Source organism: Oncorhynchus mykiss, chromosome 4 (genome assembly GCF_013265735.2).
Source record: "Oncorhynchus mykiss isolate Arlee chromosome 4, USDA_OmykA_1.1, whole genome shotgun sequence".
NCBI lineage: Eukaryota > Metazoa > Chordata > Actinopteri > Salmoniformes > Salmonidae > Oncorhynchus > Oncorhynchus mykiss.
In genome coordinates this window covers 13028205-13047074 of record NC_048568.1, presented here as the reverse complement: position 1 = coordinate 13047074, position 18870 = coordinate 13028205, and the positions used below count along the sequence as shown (strand labels likewise).

The 18870-nt window shown below is 43.4% G+C and overlaps 2 protein-coding genes across 7 annotated transcripts in view; one reads left to right on the top strand and one right to left on the bottom strand.

Annotated features, from left to right (window-relative positions):
• Positions 1-1411: 1411 nt before the first annotated feature.
• On the bottom strand, positions 1412-12931 carry LOC110522103 (CASP8-associated protein 2). 4 transcript variants are annotated; one of them, XM_036975662.1, is made up of 12 exons: positions 12493-12931; positions 11685-11784; positions 10320-10397; positions 10074-10177; positions 9855-9929; positions 9462-9577; positions 6497-9246; positions 5052-5907; positions 2814-5009; positions 2593-2692; positions 2385-2435; positions 1412-2295 (listed from the first exon to the last, which is right to left on the bottom strand). In XM_036975662.1, exons 2-12 carry the CDS (start codon positions 11737-11739, stop codon positions 2254-2256), a joined length of 6423 nt encoding a protein of 2140 aa, XP_036831557.1. In that variant the 5' UTR covers positions 11740-11784; positions 12493-12931; the 3' UTR covers positions 1412-2253. The 4 variants fall into 4 exon arrangements, with proteins under 4 accessions (XP_036831557.1, XP_036831558.1, XP_036831559.1 ...); XM_036975663.1 differs by having other exon boundaries at positions 5073-5907; XM_036975664.1 differs by having other exon boundaries at positions 2814-5907; positions 6497-9028; positions 9131-9246; positions 12493-12930.
• Positions 12932-12977: 46 nt separating this feature from the next.
• The window catches only part of LOC110522101 (midasin), a 51172-nt gene continuing 45279 nt past the window's right edge, over positions 12978-18870 (top strand). For 2 of the 3 annotated variants that reach the window (XM_036975659.1, XM_036975660.1), the window contains exons 1-13: positions 13182-13277; positions 13640-13866; positions 14127-14351; positions 14574-14681; positions 14781-14973; positions 15173-15382; positions 15560-15691; positions 15823-15926; positions 16023-16137; positions 16340-16533; positions 17924-18005; positions 18503-18598; positions 18716-18828. In XM_036975659.1, the coding sequence (XP_036831554.1) occupies positions 13182-13277; positions 13640-13866; positions 14127-14351; positions 14574-14681; positions 14781-14973; positions 15173-15382; positions 15560-15691; positions 15823-15926; positions 16023-16137; positions 16340-16533; positions 17924-18005; positions 18503-18598; positions 18716-18828 (1895 nt within the window). Of the gene's footprint in view, positions 13278-13639; positions 13867-14126; positions 14352-14573; positions 14682-14780; positions 14974-15172; positions 15383-15559; positions 15692-15822; positions 15927-16022; positions 16138-16339; positions 16534-17923; positions 18006-18502; positions 18599-18715; positions 18829-18870 lie in introns of all 3 variants that reach the window. The other variant, XM_036975658.1, reaches the window with a different exon arrangement.

The following is an 18870-nucleotide window of genomic DNA, read 5'->3' as shown; positions in this document are numbered from 1 at the left end:
GAATGTACGTTTTGTTTCCACCCATTGACGAGATAGGCGACCCATCTCTGAGAATCGCTACAGTGAGTGTATCGCCAATCTGTTGCAAGCAGGATTCATAGATTGCGAGGATCGATCCACCAAGTGACGGGACAATGGCCTGGGGCTTGTTTTACCACACAGTTGTTGATGGCAGGACATGTAACGTTACCAACAGCGCCAATCAGCTCACGGCCTAGCTTTGACATGTCAAATGCATGCTATTTTTACTTTCCAAATAGCTTTTGATCTTCACTGTATGCTGGTGTTATGTTTATATATGATCTAAATCTGCTAACTAAATGTTTTCAAATGACCAAGTCAAAATGAACAATCTATTGGGCCAGACAGAATGCTCAACAAGTCATGCCCCATCTCATAGTTCACTGCACGGTGGGCTATTTGAGGCACTGGACTAGTCTGGCAACAGACCAACCAGACCTCCCCAAAAGTTCTGTTAATTAAATCAATGAAAACTGTTAACAGATGACACAATTAGAACAACATATTCACATGGTTTCCATTGATATTTAGTAGCCCATTTAGATTCCTAAAAATGAGTTAACAATTTAATCATTGGAAAGAAAAATCAATTATGGAATGTATTGAACACTTACTTTTACATTGCGTGGTACTGTGTGGTTGCAATAGCCACCATTAAAGGGATAGACCACCCAAATTATAACATGGCATATTGGTTTCCTTACCCTGTAAAACAGTCTATGGACAAGGTGTGACAGCAATCTACGCTTCGGTTTTGTTTACCTGGCCGTTTCAAAGGCTAACTTTTTAGCATTTGTGGTACAAATCCAACGCAAGTCAATGTTACCTACATTAGTGGCCAATTAAACAATATCAAAGCCCGGATTGCTGTCACACCTTCTCCATAGACTGTTTACAGGGTAAGGAATCCAAAACATATTTTTGTGAAATATCCCTTTAATACACCCAAATGTGAGTCTCAACCCCATGATCCCATTCCATGACATTCATTTCTCATGAAAGAGAAGGTGTCCTTACAATCGCTCTGCTATAACCAACTTCATTCAACTTTGTTTCAGTGAGCTAAGGCAAGTACATCCTTAGGCACTGACCTCAATTCCCATACTTCGTGGCCCAGTTTCTGGATATTTATATTAGAGCATGTATTACCTTGAAACATTGCCCTCCAGAAGGATTAATTATTAATGAACAATATCCCATGACAGCTGTTGCAGCAAAAATAAGTGTTCTGAACTATGACCATTAAGCTTTCATACTTTTGGCCAGAAGATATGCTGCCCGTTGCTAATAAAACCTAAGCAGCAGTTGAGAATGTGCCTAAAATATGCTGTACTCATTCGGGTGGTAAGTAGTCATTGAGTTCAATTTCCATTAATAAATCAAAACCAAGTTAAATAAATACACTTTATTTACAAAACCAAAATATGTACAATATACAGTGTACATTTGTTTAACCAGGTAGTCACTCATCCAAAACCAACCAACCAAAAATCTGACAGGAAATGTTCCCCTTAAAATCCTTACATTTCTATAAACATACCACCTTGAATCGTACATAAAATGGAACGTGTACGCCTTATTTATTCATTTACCTGACCATCTTGAAGTCAGTACAATATATATCCAAAATAGAATACTGTTGACATTCCGTACAGTAAAATGTACTTTCTGCCATGTGACCTTACAGCATTAAATAAGATAGAAATGTGACCTGAATTGTAGTTCCAATCTTTATTTCCAAACACCCCCCCCCCAGACGTTGTATAAAAAGTAACTTTAGTACATACGACAATGCTCCATAAAAGTATCAGAGACAACTCCCCATTTACTGCTAAAATGTGTCAATTAGTTCAGATTAAATGTATGATTGCAGCAGTGTTTAACTCCACATATGGTATAAACTTGCTGGGGCATATTAAGAGTTGTGAAGTTGATATGGGATATTGCCCAGGATCAATATGGTAGATTAGATTTAACGCAAACAAAAATACAAGTGCAGATGTACCAAAACAGCTTATACGAGCTGTATTCATTTAGGCTGTGGGGAGATGATACATTGAAGCCTGTGTGGATGTTACCTCAAGGATATTCTGATCCTTGCTGACCACCCCTCAAAAAAAATATTAAAAAAATTATAATAATACAAATTCAGTTTGAGATCTAGTTGGTTTGGCCTTCATATGTTCCAGGGCCATCAATTACAGGGATCAAATTCAGATGATCTGCTTCTGCTCATTCGTCAAATGGCAAATTCGAGCCTTGAACTTGCGACATCTGAGTAAAAAAAAAAATTAAAAAAAGCATAGTACATGAAATCTTCATTGAATGAAGAAAAATTATACGATTCCGGAAAGTCAACTTGCCATCTTCTTCTTCTTAAAAAGCTTCATCAGCTGGGAAAATCTCTCTGCAATCTAAAAGATATATATATATATATATTTTTTTTAAATACTCAAATATACAGAACCGACATTAATGCTCAGCAATAACTACTAGTCTCAAATCAAAAACATAGAATTCCATTACTATGAAAAAGAAAACTCCAAACACAGCAAATAGGTAAAGACATACCTGAGCGGGTGTCTTGTTCATCTTCTCCGATAGGGAAGAGAAAGTATCTGGAGAGGCACCTTTCATCTTCAGTGCGAGGAGAATATCTCGGTCTTCATCCCTTTAAAAGAAAATGACGGTTTTCAGTGAAAATCATGACACTTGACATGAAGACTCCCCAACAGCTAACATGCAAGATGGTACGTAAACAAAAAAGGCATGAATGTTAAAACCCAACTCACCTTGTCCAAGTCACCACCACTGCACCCTTTCTTATGATGATATTCTTGGCAGACAGGCTGTTGGGTGATGGGGTAGATTGGGGTGGAGTAGTGCCTTTACTTCTCTCGCTCTTGGAGCTTCTAGTCTCCTTTCCTTTGGCCCTTTTTGAGGACTTCTTTTTATGCTTGATCTTCTCAGGGATCACCTCCTTTTTAGGCCGCTTTGCTTTCATTTCGACGTGGTGCCTTGTCCGCTTTTTCCCCGTCTTACCCTTGCTGTGGTCCCTCTCCGGTGTGTCTTCTATGATGGTGAGGCATGGTGAAGATAGCGCAGATGCTGTTTCGGTGCTTGTGGAAAGGTAGAAAGGAGGACTGGCCTCTGAAAAATGGGTTTTAGAAGGAGTTTTCCCTGTGGGATGAGCTTGGTCTTTGCCATGTTGTTCTTCTCCTGGTGGTGTTTGAGGGCTTGAGACAGCCCTTGGATTGATGTCTGCACTTATGGGGTAGATGCCTGGGTTGGTGCAGTTGACTTGTGGGCTTGTGGAGTTGACACATAGGTAGCTTGAGTTTGTGTCTGGGTTGGTGGAGTTATTTCCTGGGTAGGTAGAGTTTACACTTCCTGGGCTTGAAGAGTTGACTCCTTGGCTTGTTGATTTAATTCCTAGGCATGTGGGGTTGACCACTAGGCTGGTGGAGTTGTTGCCTAGGTTGGAGAAGTTGATGCCTGGGTTGGTGCAGTTGATGCCTAGGTTGGTGAAGTTGACACCTGAATTGTTGGATTTGATGTCTGGGCTGGTGTTTGCATGCCGTATCCTCACAATGAAATGATCATTTGACTTCTCCATCACTACTGCCTGCATGGGCAAGTGAGGCTTGAAGTGAAACAGGGGGTTAACAGGAGCCTCCCTGGTCCTGCCACCACCGCTTGACGCGCCGCTGGAGTTGTCCGTGTCCAGGGCAAGGTGAATGTCCTGCTCTGTAGCGTCTTCCCCATCCATAAGAGCATCCTCACTGAAATGTGCACTGATAACACTATCTGGAGCAGACATGGGCTCCACGCTGGCTGGGTGCAAGAAGCTGAGGTGATTGTCAGACTTGAGAGGCGAAGGAATTGTGAGGGAGACAGCCAGATCTTCTGCCAAAATGGAATAAGAGCTCTGCGAGAACACACTGGACTGCGATGTCATTTTGTCTTCTGGTAGGCTGGAGGGCACCTCTAACATGCAACTCTCATCCAACAATGCTGGATTTAGTGGAATTTGGACTTTTGAATTTGGAGAGGAAAACTTGCAAGGTGAAATAGAAGACCATGTGGCAATGACTTTAGAGGGAGTACCAACTTTGGTTGTGGTACCAACTTTGCTTGGGGTGGTAACGCCTCGGAAGCGCTCTCCTTTCCGAGGAGTACCAAGAGGCCAGCCCTGATTGTCCCCAGCTGAGACACTAGTTTCTAGCAGATCAGACCCTTGTAAGAGACACTTGAAGATCTCTCCCATCTGGGAGTCTGTCACCAGGTTGAATGTTAGGTTGGAGGCTTGCTGTTCTGTGAGGATTTCGAAGTCAGACTTGTCATGGAGTGAGCCATTTTGAGACAGCCGGCGAACATAGGCAACTGTTTTCTCAGCAGATGAAGGGCTGTTTGATGATAAGATCTCTAACCCGTGTTGCAAAGGAGGTTGCATTGGAGGTTGCATAAGAGGATGATCTGAGGTTTGAGGCTCTGATTCCTCATCTTCTTCAAATGACATTTTAATATTTTTGCCTCTTCCAAGACCGGTTTTGCAAGGGGGGAGAGTCTGAACCCTGGTTCTTTTTATGTTGGGTTCAACACATTCTGTTAATTCCTCTTGCGGCCTTTTACTTGCAGATGTTCTGGACACACAATTTGTTTTTTGTACCGTTCCCTGCGGTCTTTTAAGTTTAGAGGCTGTGGACACCGATGACTTCACTGGCTGCTTGGGGGACTTCACTGGCTGCTTGGGGGACTTCACTGGCTGCTTGGGAGACTTCACTGGCTGCTTGGGAGACTTCACTGGCTGCTTGGGAGACTTCACTGGCTGCTTGGGAGACTTCACTGGCTGCTTGGGAGACTTCACTGGCTGCTTGGGAGACTTCACTGGCTGCTTGGGAGACTTCACTGGCTGCTTGGGAGACTTCACTGGCTGCTTGGGAGACTTCACTGGCTGCTTGGGAGACTTCACTGGCTGCTTGGGAGACTTCACTGGCTGCATGGGAGACTTCACTGGCTGCATGGGAGACTTCACTGGCTGCTTGGGAGACTTCACTGGCTGCTTGGAGAGACTCAAGTCCTTTTTTTCAGCTCCTGCAGACTGGTTTCCATTTGAGGATTTGCAAACACTTCTCAGAGCAGTCTGAATTTCCTTGAATAAGAAGTCTAACTGCACATTCACAAATTCCCACAGTTTCGACTTCATATTAAGTGGTTCCTGGTCAAAGATGCGGTTGACAATGCCATTATTTGATAACTTACTCAAAACAGACATTATGTTGTTCTTCAGTTTCACTTTGAGGTCATCTTCTTGGCTGCATAGTTTAGTAAAGCTGACACTATCAACAAAGTCTGTAAAAGAGTCAAGGGACATGTCCATAACACCGCAGAAGCGTTCCTTAGAGAAGGTTGAACGAAGCTTCATGTACTTTTTCCTGCACGCATAGCGGATCTTCACAAACATGGCCATAACCTCCTCCACGGTACACAAGGCAGCTTTGGGTAACGGAGGTTGAACCGTTTTATAGCGAGCTTTTGACATGGGGCTTCCAACTGGTGAAATCAAGGTTTTACTTAAGAGTTTAGAATTCCCTTTCTCTTCAGGCAACTTCTTGGAAAGTCTAGGGGATGACTTGGGAATTTGTTGACTTTTAACCGTGCTTGTGGGCCTAACCGTTTTGGCTGGAGAACTTGGCGTGATTGGCGTTTCTTCCCCTTCACTAAGAATTTCACCCTCTTCCAATTCATCCTCAGGGCTGGAAGAACAGACAGAAGCCCGATCCACATCTTGTTGTGTAGCACTTGCAATGGAGCGGCCAGGATTCTTGTTCTCCATATTCACATCCAACTTCTTTGAATTGGGATCCCCAGCAGCACTGGTAAACTCTGTCAAATACAATATTTTTGGTTTCATTAGCAAAGTAAAAAGGCATAACCTGTAGGCCTATGTTGACAAAGTAAATTCAGTGTCATGGAATTAGGCAGACAAACATAGGCTATTGCTGCATCTTCTTAACTTTGACAATAATGAAACATTTTCATAACATTTATAAAAATCTTAACCATACCCATGGTGACATATCTTAAGGAGCAACTCCAACACTTTCCAACGTCATTTTATCATCTCCAGGACAATACCATTGTCTACATGTGAACACAACTTTAGAAAGTTCTACCTGATTACATCATTAAAAATTGAAACATTTTAAACCTGAGATTCGCTGTGATGTGGGGAGCAAGAAAATACTCTCCCCTCTGGCTAGAAACTCATTGCAGACTTTGAAAAATCAACTTTTCATTAAAAAAAATAAAAAAATAATAACCCTACCCTGTTATGTCACAGAGAAGCATTTTTTTTAGGACCTTTCCCATCTTTTTAACAACATATCATAGAAACGCGCCTTAGATGTACATGTAGACTCTGGTATGGTGCTGTAATGAATATGAGGTTCATTGTCATTTAAGTGATGCTTACCTTTGCGAAGACTCTTGACGTAAGCAGGTTTGCTGTGACATGGCGGCTGATGGCTTTCCCTCATTGGACGGACTGGGCTTGTGAGTGGGCTGATGGCATCTGGAATACCTTTAAGGCTGCCCAGTGTAAGCATCATCGAGTCCTCATCATGGGCCAATGGAATGGAGCTAGAGGGCTCAACAGTCACGTCCTCATTCTCTGTGTGACTTGGCTCAGAATCAAGGGACTTCTTTGGCGTTTGTGACAAGCCACTGTTGTGCTGTGCTGATGGTGCAACCTCTTCCGTTGTGCTGCTCACCTTAGACACTTCAAAACCGCTCAACGGTGAACCTTGTTCCACAACAGTCCTCTCTTTCTCACACTCCAGAGGTATCTCGGTGGCATCTTCAACGATCTCAGATGTAATGCAGATCTCTGGAATTCCCTCCATGCTAATCGTACTGGAAACACCATGCTTGGAAATATCTTGCACCTCTGCTGTCACGTCTAAACTAGAGGTTGAAATAACAGAGGCAGGCAGTGGCAATTGCAGAGATTCCGATGGTTCTTTTCCTGGAACACCTTCAACAGCAGGATGTCCCACGCAGACAGCAGCGGGTGGAACTTGTGTCACAGTTTCAACAGCTGGACTTTCACAGACCAAAGCACTGGAAGTTTTACCGTTTGGCTTACACACCCAATTGTCCGTAATAAGAACTACATTTTCCATTGAATGGTCAGGGGTAAATCCGTTAGACGATAGGCCAGTGTCAGTATTTGAATTGTTTCCACAATTCCCAGCCACAGTAATAGCAGTGACAGCAGCAGCAGTAAAATCCTCAGACTCACTCACTTTATTCACAGAGGCACATTCTTCAGGTCTGCTTTTCAGTGGAGTTCTCAAAACAATGGCACAGACTGGAGCTGAAACACAAACCTCCCTGAGAGGTTCTGGTGTGGTGGGTTCAGTCCTCTGATCCACTGTGGCCTCCGGCAGCTCAGGCCTACCTTCAGAGACATCTTGGACAATAGTGTCTTCCACTTCTAACTGGCACTTAGGTGGCTTTTTGGCCACTGTGGCCTCAGCCAGACCTTTGTTAGCATCCTGACAAGGTTCTTTGTCTGTATGTCTAAGGTCAATACTTCCAGGTTCCGAAGGCATTGGGATTTCTGAAGAGGGCTGTACCACTGGGTCCTCGAAGACCTCGTCGGTCTCTACCACACTGCTGTTGATTTCGTCTAAGATGAGTAACTTGTCTAGATCAGGCTGTCCACCGTCTTCCGCTGACTGGTCTTCAGGAACTTCCTCAGGTGGTGTGCCCTCCTGTTCCTTGGTTTCAGCAAGCCGTCTTGGTTTTTTAACTGGTGATAGGGTAAGATTCAGAGTTTCCATGAAACTTAACTTTCTGTTTGGACCAGTTTCCTCTACAGAGCTTTTCGCAGCCACTTTAGCCTCAGATGGAAGCAATTCAGACTTCTCACCTGTCTTTTGCCTCCCGACTTTACTGTCGTCCATTGTCTTGTCCTTACTGACGTCCCTACTGCATCGGTCACTTTCCTTTGCTCTTCTTCTCTCTGTACAAGTGCTTTTTCTTTCTCCAGATTTTTTTGATGTATTATTTTCTTTTCTGACCTCATCCTCTCTTCTTCTCTCCTCTTTCCTTCGATGGTCCCTTGGAGGACTTGTCCCTCCCTTGCGATTAAAAGATTCACTGGATCGTTCAGTGATACTGGCTTGGTTCAAATAGGCATGCTTTCTGTTAGAGGAAATGTCTTTAGTACCTCTACTATGCCTATTATCATCACCCTTATCACGCCTGAGCTCCTGATAATGCCGACTAGAACATTTTGATTGATAGGCTGCACAATCTTTAGACAATCCTTCGGAAGTGCGGTCAGAGGAAGCAGTGCAATGCAAAATGTCAGAGGTTGGATTTTTAGCCCGCTCTGATCTCCTGCGTACTTCAACATCTGAGAGACGAGGGCATCTGCTTGACTTGGAGTTATATTTTCGCTGCTCATTTGAGTGGGACAGCCTCGGATTTCCACCTTCGCCTTCTCTGTGCTTGGTTTGTTTCGGCTTGTCTGACGGGTCAAGTTCACGTGTAGGGTGTCTATTCACAGAGTCCTGGCTGGAACTACCAACAGTGCGTTTCACTGGAGCTTCTGAATCTCCTTTAGCAGTCTTTGAAGTGACAGGAAGAGGTGGTCTGAGAACTGTTGTATCAGGAAGAGGTGGTCGGAAAACTGTTGCATCAGAGGGGGTTGGAGGGAGAAGGGGGTGAACCACATCTCTGTCTTTACAGAGGAGCTGGCTAAGATCCTTTACAACACAATCCTGTCTAGGACCCGGGGGTTGGCTTGGTGGAGGCTGCCCTGTAAGATTCTGTCTAGTTGGAATTAGTGGTTGGTTAAGTTGAGACGGTCCCGTAGGATTCAGTCGGGTTGGAACTTGTGGTTGGCTAAGTTGAGACGGCCCCGTAGGATTCAGTCGGGTTGGAACTTGTGGTTGGCTAGGTTGTGACTGCCCCGTAGGATTCAGTCGGGTTGGAACTTGTGGTTGGCTAGGTTGTGACTGCCCCGTAGGATTCAGTCGGGTTGGAACTTGTGGTTGGCTAAGTTGAGACGGCCCCGTAGGATTCAGTCGGGTTGGAACTTGTGGTTGGCTAGGTTGTGACTGCCCCGTAGGATTTTGTTTGGTTGGAATTTGATTTCTCAGGCAGTTCATCTGAGACTGATGGTGAACTACAGGACCCCTCCTTGGCCTGAAACTAAAAGTTGAAACATCATTTACTCACATGCCTATTTACAGAGATTTACAGAGAGTTCATAGAAGGTATACATTTACCTAATGGGTACATAGAAAACTTGTATTTTTTGTTCTTGCCTGTCCCTGTTGGACATGTACATCCCTAAATAACTGTAAGGACCCTGCCAACTACGAGTTACCACTTCACAGGTGTATATGAAGGTCCAAGACACTTACCTTTGGCTCAACCTATTTATCTCCTCGTCCTTCCGCACAACCTCCATTTTAGCTGTTTTGATGAGCGCACAGATGTTCTTCTTCAGGCGGCTGTTCTCTGTGTTCAGCGTTGTATTCTTCAAAGTGAAAACGCATGTCAAGCACGTAAGTGGTAACACTAACTGTAATGTAATTAGTTCTGGACAAGAGCGTCTGCTAAATTACTAAAAATGTAAATGGGATAATCAATGTAATAATTTTGCCAATTTAGCCTTTTCATCATGACAGAATCACATTCATGATTGTCATGGAACATTTTTATTTGTACAATCCAATTATTTCAAGTACTGGTTATTATTATTTCAAGGGGTACTACTAATACACGAGTGACACTTAAGACTTTCTATTACAAACCTGTGTTTCAGTCTGCTGCAACCTTCTCATTAACTCATCAACTTGGCTTTGTGCTGCATTGAATCTTGTCCTCAACTGTAATGAGATAGGGGGTACTGATGGTTATTAATACCTAATGGGAAAAGGAGCTGTGTACCAGCATTCCATTTAAGACAAACCTGGGGGTTTAAAAAAAAATAAAAATGCATATTTGAATTGGATAAGCATTATGGTACACACCTCATTGTAGGAAGACTCTCTATCCTGCTGTTCCTCTGTTATGATTTCTTCATATAAATCCATATATTTCAGATTCTGTGGTGAGAGGAGTGTGTAATTCCTTTCTGTAATAAGATCGCACAAATACAAAGTATGTTATCAGTTCTCATATCAGCAACGTGGGTATCTTTTCTACTTGTAAAAAAATATATATCTGACTCAGACCATCTCGTAAAGAACCAATGTGTGCGTTTGAGAGATGTTTACCTGCGTTCGAATTCATCTTTGGACTTTCTAAACCAAAATAAATATCCACAGAGTCTTCATTGAAAGCTGCTGTGGTATCTGTGGGGTAAAAGTATCGCAAAGTTACCCACATATTGCACTTCTGTAATTTCATCACATGGAATAACATTACTGCAGAAATGCCTTGTATTATTGGATACAGTACAGATAATATGCTTATGTAGTAAGGGATCCACCTAAGATAGGTATGTGTATTTTCTTTGAGTGCATAAATCCGGTATGGCTCGACCCTTACCGAACAATACAAGAGAGAATAGGAGAATTCATACTTTTCCATAAGAGTGCTTTGTGACAGAACAGTTATACAATAAGAATACAGATCAACTCATGGCAGTAACTATACTGAACAACAATATAAAACGCAACATGTGAAGTGTTGGTCTAATGTTTCATGAGCCGAGATAAAAGATCTTTGAAATGTTCCATATGCACAAAAAGCTTCTCTCAATTTTTGTGCACAATTTTGTTTACTTCTCTCAGCTACGGGCAATTTTGTGAGAAGACCGATTTTTAGGGAGCTGACAAACACGGCTCTAGCTCTGTAACCTTTCACCGTAGATGTAGAAGTGCGCCATAGGCAGATACGGCAGATTGAGACGCATCCAATGAGACGCATCCAATGCAAAAAAACACATCTCTAGTTTAAACTGATTTTATGGGGATTGTTTTTTATTATTATGCCAATTCGATTTTCAACCTTAGGGGGATGTATTAAAGTATCTGTGACCAACAACTGCATATCTGTATTCACAGTCATAAGAAATCCACAGATTAGGGACTAATGAATTTATGTAAATTAACTGATTTCCTTATATGAACTGTAACTCAGTAAAATCTTTGCAATTGTTGCATTTATATTTTTCTTCAGTGTACTTTAGGAAGTTGTACCATGTCTTTCAGCAGCCCATCTGTAAATAACCCACCCAACTACCTCATCCCCATATTGTTTTTTATTTTTGCTCTTTTGAACCCCAGTATCTCTACTTGCACATCATAATCTGCACATCTATCACTCCAGTGTTAATGCTAAATTGCAATTGTTTCACCACTATGGCCTATTTATTGCCTTACCTCCCTAATCTTACTACATTTGCACACACTGTATATAGATTTTTCTATTGTTTTATTGACTGTACGTTTGTTTATCCCATGTGTAACTCTGTGTTGTTGTTTTTGTCGCACTGCTTTGCGTTATCTTGGTCGGGTCGCAGTTGTCAATGAGAACTGGTTCTCAACTGGCCTACCTGGTTAAATAAAGGTGAAATAAAAATCAATTAAAAATCCACCATCTATGGACAGTGAAATAGGTTATAGCATTGTACTCACTATGGTGGTCTTGGCTGAGGTCACCATACACTTCATCCATCAAATCCCCCTCCATTCTCCTGATGCTCAATCAATGGCTCAGAGATGTACCTGGAAGTAGCTGGAAGAAACGATGCATAATTTGTGAGGCAAGCCATGCATTACTTGCAAAATAGTCCAGATATCTTGAAATTGGTGAGGTCGATTGGAAAAGTGATCAGCAACACATTTGGACCTTCTAGAGACTAATGCCTGGATTTTAAAAGAAGTAACGTTAAGTTATCTTGTAGCATGATCACACAACTAGCTAGCTCTTATTATTAGCTTTCTAATGTCAACTACTTTAGCTAGTTATTAACAGTAAGCTGACTAATGTCAACTAGCAAGCTGCCTAGGATCTAAGAAGCATAACGTTACAAAACATGTTACTCTGGCTGGAATGGCTAGCACAAGGGCTTCTGCTGGGTTGGTGGTAGCTACTAACTAGTACCAATGCCTAGATTGAGTAGCTAGTAAGTAAGCTTGTTAGTTAGCCAGTCATTTAGTTAACAACAAAACAATTATGTTTGTAGTTCATTGAGCAAACTTAAAATAAGCTATGTCGGCTCCTTGTAACGTCACATGCACCAAGGGCAAGGATATGATGGAATGACACAGCCACAAAATAGTTACCGTTACAATACTTTAGCTAGCGGACTGACACAAGCCAGCTAACGTTAGCTAGCTATGGGACCCACACAAACGTACCCATCTACAAACTCAAGACACCGAGGAACATTAAATCATGAAAAAAACTTGGAATGTGAATTTACACAAAATATCTACTCACCATATGACAATCGATTCTAAGAATGTTGTTTAGCATGTTATTATGCTTTATCATCTGTAGACAATCACTGTCGCGACGACTCGACAACCTTCTTCAGGGAGCAGGAAATAACGACATTTTCCCGCGGTCTCTGCAAGACACAGGCAGCGCCTCTTCCGGGACTTTCAAGCGTTCAAAATAAAATGATTAAATAAAAACAGCCTATTGTTTAGGCCAGACTCAATCAAAGCCAAAGTCAATAAAATACTTTCTAATCATAGGACACCACAGTTTCACACCTCGAAAACGCTGTCATTAAATTTTAAATAATCTTTAATTGGAACCTCCCAATAAATATATTTATAACTATGCACTATCTGTGCTCTTGGGTGTCTTTTATGAAATTTGTTTAGATATATCCAAAGCAAAAAGCATCTATCTCGAGTAGGTATGCCTGTCGCTTCCATTGGCGTCATCTAAGCGACATAATTTGGACAATCGCCCGAACCGGAAGTGTTTCTGATTTTCTCACATGTGGACTGGATTTTAACAGTAACGGGAACGTGCTTGCTGTGTTGTGATACAACCTAGATAGACAAGTGATGTACCTCACGATTTGGTCAACGACTAATATAACAACCTATTACAGTGTTTACCCATTATCGTTCATTTCCCTGTGGATCTCTATGTCCTAAACGACAAATGGTACGATGGAAAATTTAGAATTGAGCCTGTCATCACTTGGTACCATATCCAGACATATTGACAAAAGTCACAACGAACTTAGCAAGTATTTAACGAAACAGGTAAGATACATTTCTCCTTGACTTGTTAAAACCATAGTGTCTGTAATATGTTTCTTTATATGACTTCTTGATAGGGGATGCATCCTATCTGCATATTCCACCATCTTATATATGCATAGATTAGATGTCTTATTAACCATCCAAGAAATTACACCACGCCTACACACCATCTTAATGAATGCAAATGTAACCCAATTACAATTGTCTTTTATCAGGATGCTATTTACATGACATTGATGGATGTCCCTTGAGATTGGAGGGTATAGATTTAGCCAATGCTTGTCTACAGTTGCCTGGAAAGTCCTAATGAATTCAATGTCAATCTTGACTTTCACCTAACATGTCTTTCTGTTTGTCTGTAGATATGGAGCCAGCAGGACAGACAGAGCATCCTGGCATGTTTGTCTCAGCTGCTGTTGGAGAAGGACTACACACTGCTGCTCGCCCGCCACCTCCGGCCGCTGATCCTGGACCTGCTGGAGAGGAACGCGCAGAGGATCAAAGCAGACGGCAGAATCAACCATGATCTCCACGAGCGCCTGTGTGTGGCGCTCAGCAAACTCCTCGGCGTCAGTCCCGATGCACAGGCGTAAGTGAACCCTCTGTGATCTCCGACGTGACGAACACTTCATAAACACTAGTTATCTTTTCTATTCTCGTCTAAGTGCTTGAAGTGGCATGAAAAAGCTGCCAATACTCACTTTATTTTTTACTGTACCAGAGTTTGTATTTTAGTGCTGGTATTCTGTATGAGGGGCTTGTACTCAAGCAGTAGAAAATTCACAGTACTCCCGGCCCACTTCAACCACTACTTCCACGCTGTTACACTCCCCCTCTTTTCTTTCTCAGGTTTGCTGCGAGGTACTTCAACGATGCCCCTCCAGTGTTCCAGAGGCTCTTCTTCACCAGTGAAGAGTCCTCGTCTGTCCAGTATGGCCCCAGAAGGATGAAGCTTCGGGACCTAATGGGTGCTACCCTCCGCTTCCTCCAGAGCGACTGTGCCAAGTTCCGAGTCCTCTGGGACTGGAGTGCATGTGTTTCTCAACTGCTCACCAGCGACATCATGGTTCGAGGGTGAGTATCTACCTTGTCTACCGTTTTCACCGAGTCTATTCTCTCTTGGGCCTTGCAACAGGCTAGCGTCCTGTCCGGAGGGGGTGTACTTGTACATCAAGCCGCCTCGCACCTTGGAAACGGGCTGAATGCCTTGATTGATGCTTTTACAACCGTCTGTTTGTTCATATGAAGTCAACTTGAAGATGCTAACAGCGGTTGTCTGGGTTCTTTCCTGTGTAGTTACACTGCCCAGTGTCTGGCCCTGGTGTCGCACATGACTGACAATCAGAAAACCATTTTTTTGAGAAAGGTGCTGTCGAGTGACGAGATTCAGCACATGAAGATAAAGTAGGTTAATTTCTGTTTCTATTATTACAATCTGTTGCAAATGCATGAATTACTTTTTCAGCGTATAACCTTTGCTTGTATCGGTTTATAAACATCTAGGTCACTGGAGGAAACTCAGCAGTTTGAGGTAGAGAAGGCCCTTGTCCTGGCTAATCAGGGCACTGTGATGTGGCACCAGGAGAAGGGGAACAAATTCACCCGGGGTCAGGTGGGGTCAGAAGACCTGTCCCAGACTGTGGTGGCTGTCTGTGGGGTGGTGCTACCTAGGATCGCCCCCAAACAGACAGAACAGGTAAGACTTCCTGTTGAAATTAAGGGGCGATTTTTCTGGACACAGATTAAATCTAGTCCTAGACTAAAAGGCAAACTTAATAGGGAATCTCCCATCAAATTCTTTATAGTTTTGTTATTTGAAAAAGTGTATTTGATATATGGTTCAAACAACATCGGTAGTGTTGATTTGATTCGTGGAAATATATTTCTAAATCTAGGGTAACCTAAAGGATCTGGTGCTGGTGGATTCGACCTGTCGCAACCTGCGGAGACTGGCCATGGCCGTGGCATCCCAGAAGGCTGTCCTTCTGGAAGGGCCCATTGGATGTGGTAAAACTGCCCTGGTGGAGTTCTTGGCTGCCGTGACCGGCCACACCAAAACACCAGAGATTCTCAAAGTTCAACTTGGGGATCAAACTGACAGCAAGGTAAGAGCCGTGATTTAATATGGGCAACCTATGAAATCTTTTTCCAGTATCAGTCCATGTAGAGGGAGAGTCCAATGACACGAGTATGACCTCAACCTCCTGAGAGCTTTCTAAACGTTCTTTCAACGGTAGCAAATAGGAATTGTCTAATCTCTTTTGCTATCTTTTTTTTTGCAGATGTTGCTCGGGATGTATCGCTGTACTGATATCCCAGGGAAGTTTGTGTGGCAGCCAGGCACCCTGACACAGGCTGTCTCTAAAGGACACTGGATCCTGTTGGAGGACATTGACCATGCTCCTCTAGATGTGGTGGGTATTTGCACACCTGAATCGCACATGGAATTACATGAAGTGGCCTGTGCGGTTATTGCCGTAAGAGTGGGTTCAAGCCTGCAAGGTATTTTCTAGTATGTCATCCTATGAGTTTGTATGCCTTGCAGATATCTGTACTCCTTCCCTTGATGGAGAATAAAAAGCTGGTGATCCCAGGACGGGAGGACTGCGTCGAAGTGGCCCCAGGCTTCCAATTCTTTGCTACCAGAAGGTAAGAATATGATTATATGTGGCCCCACGTGTGACTCGATAAATGTCATCCTCTTTTTAAACACAGAAACTAACTGATGTTTGTGTTTGTTTGTAGGATGTTCCACAGTGCCGGAGGTTGGTACAGACCACAGAACACCCACGCAGCTCTCTTGGACAAGTACTGGACTAAACTGCAGATGGGAAACATGGCGCGAGAGGAACTGAAGAAGGTGAGACGACTGAGGACTTGATCAAAACGGAGTCCACATCGATTTCCTGGGGTTTTATATTTTGACCGTTTGTATCAAGCGTAGTTTCTGAAGCACGATGTACTACGGTACCCATAATGCTCAGTACACTGATTCCGTTTAACCTTACTATACTAAAAGATGTTCCTGAAGCTACCCGTAGTGTTATTCTTTGTCTGTGCAGGTTCTGGTGAACAGGTACCCTAACCTGACGGTTGTTGTGGAGCGCCTCCTGGATATTTACTGCCAGCTGACTGGAGAGAATGATCCTGACACGGTGGCACTGGGCCACACAGACAGCCTGCAGCCCCCAGAGGTGTCCCATCACAGGCTGGAAGGCAAGACCACGTCCCTTGAGGGGAGGGGACTGTCCCTGAGGTAATGCCCAGTAACATGCTAACATTTTTAAATCTTGAGATTTTGAGACCTGGTACATGTTGATGCTGGGGGGAAAAAACGGCTAAAGGAAAGATTGACCCATTTTTAATGTTTTTTAAATATTTTTTTTATAGTTTTGGTGCGTCTCTGAGTGATGTTCTATTGATACCCAGGGTAATTTTGTGTTTTAATGTTTATCTGAGCTTCTTCCCTTCATATAATGCAAAACGTGTCATACTGGCTGTATTTCTGCCCGCTTAAACGGCTAGCTCAAATACACATCAAAACATGAAATTAAATTTCCTTTAAGCTTCATTTTATACTTTGTAGCTACTTACATTTATTAAAATGTCTTGTGGCAATGGATTTAACCAATCACAGCTAACAATGCCAACCCTCAAATTCCCACCAAAGGTGTCTACAACAATCTTTTTCCCCTGCTTTGAAAGATGACAGTCCATCTGTCTATATGCCGCTGTTAGCTCATGAACTTGTGATAAACTCATTGCCATAATTCCCTAGCTATTCAGCCCCTCCCATCATATAGAGAGTCACCACGTGTCCCAGAGCAGAGAAAGGTTGTGTGGTTTACATTTGGCTCTGTTGCGGCCTATTGGGAGATGAGATGACCAGCTAGCCCTGAGGACTTTAATTAGCTTTCCACTGGGTGCTGCTGCCTGCGCTCCATGGCCCATTGATTGGCCCCGTCTTTCTATAGAGCTTGTTTCACTCATGCTAGACGTCACACCAGGACAGCCCTTATCATTAGATAACTAGTTTAAGCCTGACCCCCTCATTTGTAGGAGATCCCTCGTTGTTGGCAGCACGCTTTTCCATATGGCCTCTGTGGCCCTCTTCAATGTGGTATAAGGTTTAGCTGCATGGATCAATGCAATTAACTTAGACTGAATGTATTTTTTCATTTGCAAAACTTAGCCTGGTCCTAGATCAGTATCTAGCCTGGTCCTAGATCAGTATCTAGCCTGCTCCGAGATCTGTATCTAGCCTGCTCCGAGGATCTGTATCTAGCCTGCTCCGAGATCTGTATCTAGCCTGCTCCGAGACCTGTATCTAGCCTGCTCCGAGACCTGTATCTAGCCTGCTCCGAGACCTGTTTCTAGCCTGCTCCGAGATCTGTATCTAGCCTGCGCCGAGATCTGTATCTAGCCTGCGCCGAGATCTGTATCTAGCCTGCGCCGAGATCTGTATCTAGCCTGCTCCGAGATCTGTATCTAGCCTGCTCCGAGATCTGTATCTAGCCTGCTCCGAGATCTGTATCTAGCCTGCTCCTAGATCTGTATCTAGCCTGCTCCGAGATCTGAATGTCCTTAAGCCAACTCCTCTGTCTATCATTGTCATATTTATGTAACCTCTGCACTATATTTTACAGAGACCTGCTGAAATGGTGTGATAGGATCAGCAGTAACTTTGACAGCACCTCGTCTGCCACCGCTCAACATGTCTTTCTGGAGGTAAGCCTCGAGTCACCGCACAGGCTGGCATTCCAATGTTATCGCCCGCCTGCCATATTTAATTTGCTAATGAAGCTTTCTGCCTTGAACCGGCTTAAATCAGAGATCATTATTCACCACTGATCATCAGGCAAACTGTGACTTAGAACTCTGTGTGGAACTGAGGAGTTATAGAGACTATTATTAGATTAGATTATAACCCAGTCTTGGTTCGGAGAGAAAATCCTGCAGCTGCGCTAGCACTCGATGTCTTTCACACTTTTTCATAGCTGTTTCGGGTTAGCCTCATGAACCAGAATGTACTGCTGATCAGGGTGGTTGAACAAGGCTAGTTTAGGATAGACTATGGATAGATTCATTGGCATAGCACAACGTATCTTTGAATGGAAAAATCAATGTAGCTGTAACAGTCTCAGAAACATTTAACAGTTTGATCCCCCCCCCACCCATCCCCCGCTCTTCTTTACTGTACTGTTTTGTGGCTTTCCCCCTTTAAGGCCCTAGACTGCTTCACGGCCATGCTATCCCGACCAGAGAGTAGGCTACGCATGGCTGAGGTCATCGGGAGCAAGCTCAACATCTCTAAAGAGAAGGTAAGTGCAGCACCACTGGAAATGACGGGCCACTGCCCGACAAGGTGGGCCATTTGGGACACAGCCATTGTGACTGTTTGTTGTTGACTGTTGACGTGATGGCCGTGTGCCCCTCAGGCTGCACATTTCTGCCAGATGTACAAGCCTGGCATCTCTGGGACGGAGTTGGAGGCCTTGGTGGGCAGAGTGACCCTGGAACGGAAGCAGAACGATGTGGTCCGCATCTGCAAGTAAGTCAGTAGACTGTGTGACCTAAAATAACATTGGGTGGC